The sequence below is a fragment of the Manacus candei genome, unplaced genomic scaffold (genome assembly GCF_025592945.1).
Source record: "Manacus candei isolate 608988 ecotype Guabito, Panama unplaced genomic scaffold, ASM2559294v1 h1tg000010l, whole genome shotgun sequence".
Lineage (NCBI taxonomy): Eukaryota > Metazoa > Chordata > Aves > Passeriformes > Pipridae > Manacus > Manacus candei.
The window spans coordinates 5,970,984-5,981,529 of NW_026138058.1; the positions used below are offsets into that span (position 1 = coordinate 5,970,984).

Genomic DNA, 10,546 nt, shown 5'->3' on the forward strand with positions numbered 1-10,546 from the left:
CAAACCTGAGGAACAAACCTGAGTGCCTCAATAATATCATTCTCTTCTTTTTCCACCCAGTTCCAACAGCTCAGGATCAGGCCCTCCTTGATGTCTCAGTTCTGCAGAGCTCACTCCTGAGGCAGCTGGGCTGGCTGGCTATTTTGTGACCACTTTGGATGTAGTAAATGAACTGGAGCTCATGCTTCACCACAGTTCTTGACCAGTGTCTAAAAATGTGTATGTGAATATGTGATATTTTGGTCCTGGTTTTATAAAGTAGTTGTGTGTCTGTCTAATTTCATGTATGTGACTACCTGCAGTGGGACTGAACCACGTGCTTAGCAGGGACTGAGAGGTGCCTGGCTGAGAGACATCTGGTTTATTGCCATGCAAAGAGCAGCCTTTTCATATTAAGTGTAACACTCACTTGCATCCGGGGTTTGATCAGGTCATTTGACTTCTCTACCTCACTTATTTCATCTGAGAAGTCAGATTGCTGGGGCTTGCATTTTTGGCAGGTGGTGTAGGAGGATTAATTCATGAGTGTGTGCCCTGGACTTCAGAGAAGTCTACCCGTATGAAAAACTATAACTAAGAATTGCTTGTCCTGCACTTGAAAACACTTGCACAACGACCTTATCCTGAGCACAGCTGACTGTTTGCCACTACTACTCAAAGCACTGAAGGTTAAATGTGCTCAGCAGGATCACAATCAGACTAAACATTTGCTTGTAAGACAGCCATTGAAAATCCAAAGTTTGGGAAGAACCAAGAGAGACTCCAAAGGCCAAGGGAGACAGTGATAGCTTTCCACGGACTCCAGTAGGCTTTGAATGAAGTTTGTGTCTCCCTCAACTGTCTCAAATAGTTATCCCTTCATCACTATACATACCTCTTCATCTTCTGAAAACAAGAATCCAGCAACTTTTTCAAGCCAGAAGAGAGTATTTCTGACATCAAGGAAAGGGAAGTAAACAGCATGTAGCTTCTGCACCAGCTGTTAAAAATCTAGCATTCTAATTAAAAAATATAAATGGAAAAGAATTATGAAGGATTGGAACACATACTTGTGGAACTGAGCAGCTTTTTTTTTGGGCTGAGTTTGGGCTTGGATTTGATCTGGAGATATAGCTATGGAGCTGTAAAGCTGGCTTGATGGAATTGTAAAAAGTCAGTATGACACCGAATGAAAACAGTGAAGCTTTTGGAAACAAAATAAAGAAGGATTTTTGGATTTGAGGGAGTCAGGAGCACCATATCTGTTCCACCTGCAGGTGCTGGATCCACGTGGTGATGGTGAGTGGTACAGAGTGAGAAATGACAGGCAATGCCCACTGGTGGCCTCGGTTGTTCAGATAAAACCTGCTTTGTAGGAGATTGAATCTCCATGCTAGAGCATTGAATTGTCCATTTCATGTCTTCTGCATTCCTGGTGAGGATTTTCTGGAAGTAAGGGGAAGAGATAGATGCTGGATAGCCTGCTACTCTGGCTTTTAGTACAGTCATCTAGGTTGCAGAGGAAGATGTATGAAAATGGTGAAAAACTTATGCTGAGACCTGTAGCACAGCAGCAGGTAAGAGCTGATGGAAAAGTAAGGCTGGTGTAAAGAGTGGGGTGAACAAAGGTGACAGCAGCAATTAATCTGGGGAGAAGATGGAGAAAAAAAAGCTCAAATGCAAAATGATGCTTCTTGGCTAGAGCATTTAGTCTGCACAGGGGTGGGCCTGGCTAAATGTGGTATTTGGCAAAACTTCCATAGCGTTAGAAGGAGCAAGAGTGGGGTGGGTGGGATGAGAACTCCTTACATGTTTCCTGCTGCTTCAGGTAATATTGAATGTCAAGTCTATGTGCCCATCTCATTGATGGAGGGTGGGGGTAGTAATTAACAATTAGCCTGGGAAAAAGCAATAATAAGAAGATAAATGATTGCTGGGGAGATAGGGACCATGAGTCTGGGGATGCATGGCAGTGGGGCTGGGACTCTTCACCAAGGGGCAGCAGTTCTCTAGAGCAGGACAGTAGGGGAACTGAGAGTTCCTGTGTTGGGGTCTGGGTTTGAGTGCTGTAGGAAGCCAAGGCTGTGAGGAGCAAAAGGTGGCACTCGGTTTTGAGAAAGTAGGGTGGTACATGAGATGGTGGAAGTTTAGAGGATGCATGCTGAGGTTGAAGTCTGGGGAGAGAAAAGAGAGATACAAAAAGTTTGAAGGGAGGTTTGGTGTCCTGCTTTGGAGAGGAGCAAGAAATTGTAGAAGATTTACATCTTCTACAGGAGATGACAGGATTCATCTCCTGGTAGCCTGTTTTCTACTCACATCTTCAGTGTGTGATGCCAGCCATATGCTCCCTGCCACTTGATGCAAAGCTATGCCTCCCTTCTCGCTCTGTCCTCCCAGGCACCTCAAAGCTCTTGCTTCACTAAGGCTTTTCATCCCTTCAGATGACCCTTCCAGCTGATATTAGCCCAGTAGGCTGTGCAGCAGCCTTGTGTGGCAGGCTGTCCCAGGAAACTGCTACAGAAGAAGAAAACACCTGTATCAGCCTGGTGACACAGCCCACTGCACTGCAGCCCCTGGCTGTTACCATGGTGCTGCACCAGGAGAGTGGCTGTCTCTGGTGTCACACTCCGGCTGGACACATGACACCTCTGCCTTGAGTCTTGTTCAGCTTTGCCTCCTGTTCTCTGCTGTGGGAACAAATGGCATCTTCCTTTGTTTAGAAAATCTGCTGAGAGACCTGCCAGCAGAGACCTTCCAGTCCTGACCAAAGTCAATATTGATCTGTTCACATTGGCTAGGCTCACTCTGTCCCAGTGCAATGTGCTTGTCACCATTTAACCTTCCACCTGTCATTTGTGACTGATGCCTGAGGAGAACTGAGGAGGGATGTGCCCACCCATTTCCAGCTGTTTGTTGCTGACACCCGCAGCAGCTTTGTTTAAGCAAAGGAAGTGATCTTGTTAGTACTTTTCTTTGCAGCAGCATTGATTCCATTTTTGGCTACAGCATTTCAGCCAGCGGCTGCTGTATGAACATGCCAGAGTTACAGGCCATAATTATCCTGTTTTGGGGAGCACAGTGGGGTGATATGCCTTATGTTTGCCTGACTCTGAAGGCTGCTTATTGCATGTCAGTGCAACCACAGTTTTAGGTGCAGCAGTCCTTCTCTGACTCAGGTTTTCCAGGTACTGATAGTACTGTAAAAAGCTGCTACCTACCCTACCAAAAAGAAAAGACATTGAATAAATGTTCCCTTCCCCTCACTGGCTTAGAATTTGATGTGCAGTCTCAGTCCTGTCTGAACCATCTGTAGGAAGATAAAGAAGATACTCATGAAAAGGGGAAAACTGTTCAGGAGACTTTGCAGGAGTATGCCAGGGTCTATGGAAGCCGAAACCACAAAGCCACAGTATCTTGGCTTGAAATGTATGCTTTCCTTGATGATAGCATGCCATAGAGTTACAGTATTTGGCATCTCCTTTTGGAGGTCAAGACCAGAAAGATTTCTGTGAGACTGGCTAAGGTTTTCATAGAAAGGGTAGTATTCTGTAGGATCACATATGTTGTTCAGGAGGGTAAAAGACTACCTGGAGCATTTCTGTTCAGCTCAAATACAGTGTGCTCCCCTCACTTGCATGTTGGAGTGTGCTTCTGAACACCTCTGCTGATGTTTATGCAAAACATTCCTTTTTCTTGTGGCTGATAGTCTAGATGGGCTACTTTGCTAATGAATCCATCTGGTTACCATATGCAGGCAAAAAGAAGGAATCAGTGAGTCTAGGACAGATGGGGCTCTGAGAGGAAGACTCAAGAGTAACCATGCCTAGGCAGAGGTTTTTCAGGCTTATTTTGAGATGGCCTTTGATAAATCTGATTCAACAGAGCACTGTTTGCTTGTTGAACATATGGCTGGGTGTTTGAGTCTGAGAGAGGAAGGTCTCTTTCCTTACATTCTTCCTTTGCTTTTCTGCTAGGCACTGTATCCTCTGGGGAAGAGCTGAGGAGCTGTGCATGCCAGACTGACCTGTGGGGCTGATGATGCTGGTGTGATGCCTCTTATGTACTATAAGGCAGTGAAAGAACTCTTCCTTCATATTGCCCCAAAGGCCAAATCTACCCTTGCTGCATGGATGACACTGCACATAAACCAAACTGTGATTCTCTCCTTTACCCTTTACGTGGCAAGCTGGGGGAAGGGAAGAAATCTTGGTGATTTGATCCCTAGAAGCCTCCCTCTAATGATATAATATGGCACAGATCCAGACACAGAAACAACTGAGCTCCTGGAAACTGGCTGAAATTTGCTTTTCCCTACCTCTGCTGATGGCATTCCCATTAGTGGAGTATTCTGGAACTCCCAGACCTAGCCTCTTGCTTCCCTGTCAGAACTAGGATGGTGGACTTTCCCCTATCCAGAGAGATGGCTAGGCTATACCCCTAATGCTGGGGAGCAGCAGGAGCAGAACTCTGTGTGACTCGGTAGCCCAGGAGCAACCGACTACTTCTCTGTCACTTTTTGAGGTGCTTGGGAAGAACATGGACAACACCAGCCTGGCTGGGACCCTTTCTCATGGTCTTTACTCTGGCAAGCTTTCAGTAGGGCCCGTAGATGACACCAGGCTTGTTGCATGGAGCTGCTACTTTTGGAGGGAGTCGGCAAGGGAAAGATTTAATGACCTGTCCCTGCTGTAGGCTCACCAGATCTGCACAAACTCCCAGGAGTTTTGGGTTTTGCTGGGGAGGGGATGGCGGGCTGCTCAAAAGGCTGTACCCACCACAGATAGGCTGATTTCAGGACCCTGCAGCCCTTTGCTAAAGAGAAGGCCAAAGACGGAGATTTGCTGGACATGGGGAAGAGCAAGGGTTAAGAATAAGAGAGGAGGTGACAGCAGAGACTGAGGAGGTAGCCAAGAACCTGCCAAAGCAGGTATATTCAGCAGGATTTTCTGTGTCCTTCAGTTTGACTTGGGCTAATAAGGTGACTTCTAAACACTGCCAGGGGAAGTTTAGGTTGGATATTAGGAAGAAATTTTTTACAGAGAGAGTAATCAGACACTGGAATGGGCTGCCCAGGGAGGGAGTGGGTTCACTGTCCCTGGAGGTTTTTAAGATGAGCCTAGATGTGGCATCAATCCCATGGTCTAGTAACCATGGCAGTGTTGGATCAAGGGTTGGACTTGATGATATCAGAGGTCTTTTCCAAGCCAGTTGATTCTATGATTCTATGACTCATCCAGCAGGGGAGGTACCTGTGCTGTGAAGTCCTTGGTTTTGGAGATAAATATCAAATTGGAGATCCCCAAAGTCTGATGGGTGGAATAACAAATGTTTTAGATTCCCCATCAAATGCTCTAATTTTGGCCAGTTACAGGGCTCCACAGGCAGGGAATATTGGTCATTTCCTCTCCTCCCAAGGAATATGTGAGATAGAGGAGAGTGTGAAGGGAAATCTCCAGACACAAGAAACGGAGGATCTGAAAAAACATTTTCCTGGAAGTCCTGGGCACAGCAAGACTCTGGAGAATTGTCAATGCAGAAAGGAGCAGGACAAGAGTCAGTTAACCCATAAAAGGGAAGTTTCCAGGAGCTTTGAGTATGAGGCCAAACCAACCTGGCAACCTGTAAGGAAAAAGCCAAGTGGAGAATGATGATACTGGCATGGCTTGCAGCATACGCCTCCTCACAGCAAAGCCAGCTAACTAGCCAGTGTGTTCACTAACCCAGTCCATGTGGCTATCACCCTGGGCTTTACTATAATGATTTGTACCTGACTCTTCTTAAGAAAGTTACCATCTTTACACATGCACCAGTTGTTCTCAGTCTGCACCTGACCTCCAAATTTGCTGTCTTCTTTGTGCTGTTGCAGCTACTTTTCCACCTTTAATTAAAAAAGAAATGGTTGTGATGGTGACTGTGTTTTTCTGAGTAAAACCAGAAAGAAAAATGTTTTCCCAGCTGTGTCCAGAAAAGCTGTGTCCAGAAAAGCCAGACACACAGAGGAAAATCCAATAAATGATTAACTCAGTCTTTCCATCTGTAGATAACGGTGTTTCTGCTTAGGGATTTTCAAGTATTTTTTTTTCTTTTAGTGCTAACTTTCTTTTCCCTCATGACAAAAGAGAGTCTTTTTGATTTGCATGTCCTGAGAAATTTTCTGGTGAGTACCTGGATGATGGCTTACTTGTGGTTTTCTGCCTTTTGAATGAGGAAAAATGATTTGGAAGTGAGTTTTCTGTACTCCTTCCCTGTGAGAGCAGAATAATGAGCAAGGCAGCACCTTTATAGCCAAAAGATTAGAGTTTATGCATTGTTACCCTTTACAGAGCACTGATTTTGATACACTCCTTTTTTCTTTTTCCCTTTTTTTTTTTTTGTTTCACTTGGGGGTGAGGTGGTGATGTAAGGTATTTTCAGCTGTGAATTTCTGACCCAGAGAATTAGTGTTTGTCTTAGGAAGTGGTGGGAAGAGGTTGGGGCCATCTGTCTGGAACAGTGATGTTCAGTCCTTGCATACACCTTGGTGCTGCCCTGCTGATGAGAGAAAGCACCCTATGACCTCACGTTGTGACCAGAAGCAGGTTTGATCCATGTTTTAGGATCAGAAAAATGGGTTTAGTTTGCTGCCCTGCTATCGCTCAGGTTTGGGTCTGCTTGACAAGGACACCTTGGCAGCCCCTTGACACTGCCTAGCTTATCCATTTTCCTGTTTGTTGACCTCCTGTTTCTCATTCAAGACTCCTTGCAAACAAGCAATCCACCATAATTACTTTTTTGCCCCAGGTCCCAATTTTGCTGCCTGGCATACGCTGTATGCTCAAACCTAAAGTCTTAAATTCTTAAGAGTTCTCCATAGCTGTGACACATAACTCACAACTACTTAGCAAGCTGCCAGTTTTTGTGTCAGTTTTTGCTGACATTTATTTTAGCTTTTGATGTAACTACCCGGACACTTATATCAAGCTTTTGGACAAAAAACCCCACAGATTTCCTTCATAAATGCACTAAACCCATCCCATTTCTTTCCTGATTGCCCATTCACAGAAATGTTTTAGGATTTAATATGGTCATTGTGCAGAAAATAATGATCAGTGGTGTAAGAAACTCCACCTTCCCCTGTGTAAATTTCAGGACCCCGTCATCCTCCTTGGGCAGTGAAGCAAACTAACAGCTAGATGCCTGTGTAGCAGAGGCTTGCAGGATCATCTTGCCACAGGCTGGCAAATGCTCTCCTCTCCCAGTCCTTCAGCACAGAGCATATTCCTGGCAGCCTAAATGTCTGGGTGACTCAGGCCAGATGCCTGGATCAGAGAGAAATTCTTCTCAACACAAAGAGGGGGGGAAAACCCAAAGTGGGGCGCAGTTGCTGCATCTGCCACCTAGGTGCCCAGGGCAGGGTGATGTGCAGCTGCCTTGCAAGGGGCAGCACCAGCCCCCTCCCTCCCTGCCCCCCAAGCCTCAAACCCTGTTTTTGCTTCCAGCTGCCTCCTGGCCTGCATGACCTCAGCCCTCTTGGGGAAGAGGGAGGCAGAGTGCATCAACTCCTCAGAGCCCCAGGCGCTGGGTGGTTTCTTCTTCCACTGCATTAGCCAGCTCAGATGTGGCACAGATGGAGAATATGCAGCCTGTGCCCCTTCACCGGCTTCTGGGGCCTCAGAGGCCCCTGACAGATGGGACAAAACCCTGGCGGGGCCAAAACATGCTTGACATCACAGCTGTGGCTGGGGGAGAGGGGTGAAGCCCTTCAGCACATCAACCTGCCCTGCTGGGGCACAGCAGTCCATGGCACAGTTCAGCCACAGATGATGGGCATGGAGCTGCATCACAGGCACATGCAGCTCCCATGGGTTTTGGGTTCTGTGCTGACACACGGGGCAGAGGCCCACACCAGTCTGTGCGTAGAGACCTCTTCAGGCCCCATGCCAGCTCTTTCAGGGGATGGAAAGCCAGGTTTTCATACGCCTGTTCCCAGAGGACAAAAATTACTGGATTGGAGGACTGCTGAGCAGGGCAGGGGGCAGATGCTGTGCCGCTCCTGTGATGGGTGGGTAAACATAGCTTGTGCTGGGGTGCAGGTTTAGGGGCTTAGCACGTGGAGAGGAAAGCTGCAGGGAAAGAGCAGGATGCCTTCTGAAATACAGGGTACACCAGGTCTGAAGCACCCATTCGACAGAGGCAGTGCAGTCTCCCTAGAGGGTGGCATGGGTGGAAAGCAGGGCCACTATTGTTTGGGTAACTGTGGAGCTGGAAGTGGTGAAAAAGGGTGGGTTCAAGTTAGGAGGAGCAGTGTGAACTCTGCCTGCTGCAGCCCTATTGGGAGGAGCATGGGGAGGTGTCACTGGATGGAGCCTCCAGATGAGTTTTAAGAGCCTGGAGATGGTGCTGCTACTCCCGTCTTACTGCTAAGCAGGTAAAGCTTCAGGCCAGGCTTCATGTATTATGCCTGGACTTACTTTTATTCTGCCAGAAATGGAGTTTTAAAATTTTTTTTCATAGTGCTGTAGAATGGAAAGGCTGAGATCGTCCAGTGCTGACAGGGAGGATGCTTGAGGTCGATGGGGAACAAGGCAGGACTACACTCTCTCCTTGGCCGCAGAGATGCTGCTCTTCCCTGGGCGTGGTACACTTAAGTCAATGACTTCATGGTGATGCACTCCTACCACTAGCACTGTCCAGAGCCTTTCAGAAAAGAAAAGTATCAGAAAACAACCTTGTCTACCACCTAACATGCAGCTTTGTTTTCCAGTGCTGGGGATGAAGCAAACATACGGTGTTCAGTGAGTCCTGGTCCTAGGAGATTGCTCCAGAAAGCCTATCCTTAATTTTGATAGGTTAAAACCAAGACGTTTTCAGCTGCTACTGAACAAAACACAAATAGGCTGAACCCACAGAAATTGACACCCTTCTTTATCCAGTCTGCCAGTTAGTTGGGCAGCTCATTCCTCTAACTGGGGCCATGAAATTTGGGGGTGTTTTCTAATGCACAGCTTCTGACGGGGAAACCCCACTTTTATTTAAAAGAACAACTCGCAGAGCTCCTGGGTAGAGAAATTCTAACGATGTGGCTGTTAGCTCAGAAACCTGAAGGCGCAAGAGAACTTCCAGCAAGCTGTGAAAAAAAGTGAAAAATCAGTTTCCAGTGTTCAGGTGGGGTTACTCCGAAGACATCTGCGCCGTTCTGGTTTTTGAAGTCGGACTGCGAGGGAAAGCCCCAGGGCTGGAAAAGGCTCCTGCCTTTCCAGGAGCCTTTTTTTAACTTTTGTTTTGTTTTGTTTTGTTTTGTTTTGTGCTCCCCCCCCCCCCCCCCCCCCCAGCAAGTGCGAGCCGCACCGAGGGGATTTAGGAGCAGAGTACGGCATGTCCCGGCCCCCGCGGGCTTTGGACGTGTTCCTCCCCAGCGCCCTTGCTGCGGGCACGCGCTCCGGGGTTGTGCTTTTCGCTGTATTCGCTTCGCTAATCCTAAAATAATTCCTCTTTTTTTTTTTTTTTTTTAAATCTTCCCGAGGAGCACGTGGTGCGCTTCCCCTCCCCACCCCTCCCCTCCATCGCGCCCACCCCCGCCCCCGTCCCTCTCCTCTCCCCTTCCCTCCCCTGCCCGCCGCCCGCCCCGCCCCGCCGGGCCCGGCCCCGCCGCTCCGCGCTCACCGCGCTGGGGCCGCCGCTCTGCCCGGGGCCGCCGCGGGCGCTGGGGCCGGCAGGGCGACACGGCCCGGCCCGGCCCGGCACGGCACAGCCCGCACCGCCCGGCTCGGCTCGGCACGGCTCGGCGCGGCCCGGCGGCAGGACGGTGCGATCCGCCGCGGCCGGCGATGGGAGATGGAGGGAGCCGGCGGTGCGGTAAGGGGCGGCGGGAGGCTGCGGGGGCTGCGCTCAGCCGGGGGCACTTCTTTCCATCTACTTTTACCTTTTTTTCTTTTTCTTTTCTATTTTCTTTTTCTTTTTTTTTTTTTTCTTTTTTTTCTTTTTTTTTCTTTTTCTTTTCTTTTTCCTTTTTCTTTTCTTTTTTCTTTTTCTTTCCTTTTTTCTTTCCCTTTCCTTTTTTCTTTCCCATTCCTTCCTTCTTTCCCTTTCCTTCCTTCTTTCCCTTTCTTTCCTTCTTTCCCTTTCCTTCCTTCTTTCCCTTTCCTTCCTTCTTTCCCTTTCCTTCCTTCTTTCCCTTTCCTTTTTTCTTTCCCTTTCCTTTTTTCTTTCCCCTTTCTTCTTCCTTTCCCTTTTCTTTTTTTTCTTTCCCTGTTTTTTTTTTTTCTTTTTCTGGTCTTTACTCTCTTTTATTTCCTCCCCGTATTTCCATTTCCTTTTTGTTATCCTTTTTCTTTCCCTCCTTTCCTTCTTCTCTTTTTTTCTCTTTCCTTTTATTGCTTTACTTTTTCCCTTTTTCCTCCTTAGTTTTGTTTTTTTCTCCTGTATGCTTTTCGCAGTTCCCTAAGAATGAAAGCTCAGGCTCCGCTTCTGAGCTCATTATTGCGAGGTCCCGAGAGACACCAGCTGCACTAGGGAAGCTGCACTGGGACTCGCACCCCAGGGCTGGGACCCCCAGCCTGCATCCTGTGCGGTTGGTTTTGCTTGTGTC

The 10,546-nt window shown here is 47.7% G+C and overlaps 1 protein-coding gene across 2 annotated transcripts in view; it reads left to right on the plus strand.

Annotated features, from left to right (window-relative positions):
• Positions 1-6,064: 6,064 nt before the first annotated feature.
• LOC127466537 (PH and SEC7 domain-containing protein 3-like) overlaps positions 6,065-10,546 on the plus strand; it is a 116,883-nt gene continuing 112,401 nt past the window's right edge. Inside the window, exon 1 of one of the 2 annotated variants that reach the window (XM_051777412.1) lies at positions 6,065-6,136. In XM_051777412.1, the coding sequence (XP_051633372.1) occupies positions 6,089-6,136 (48 nt within the window). In that variant the 5' untranslated portion in view covers positions 6,065-6,088. Of the gene's footprint in view, positions 6,137-9,641; positions 9,814-10,546 lie in introns of those variants that run through there. The other variant, XM_051777413.1, reaches the window with a different exon arrangement.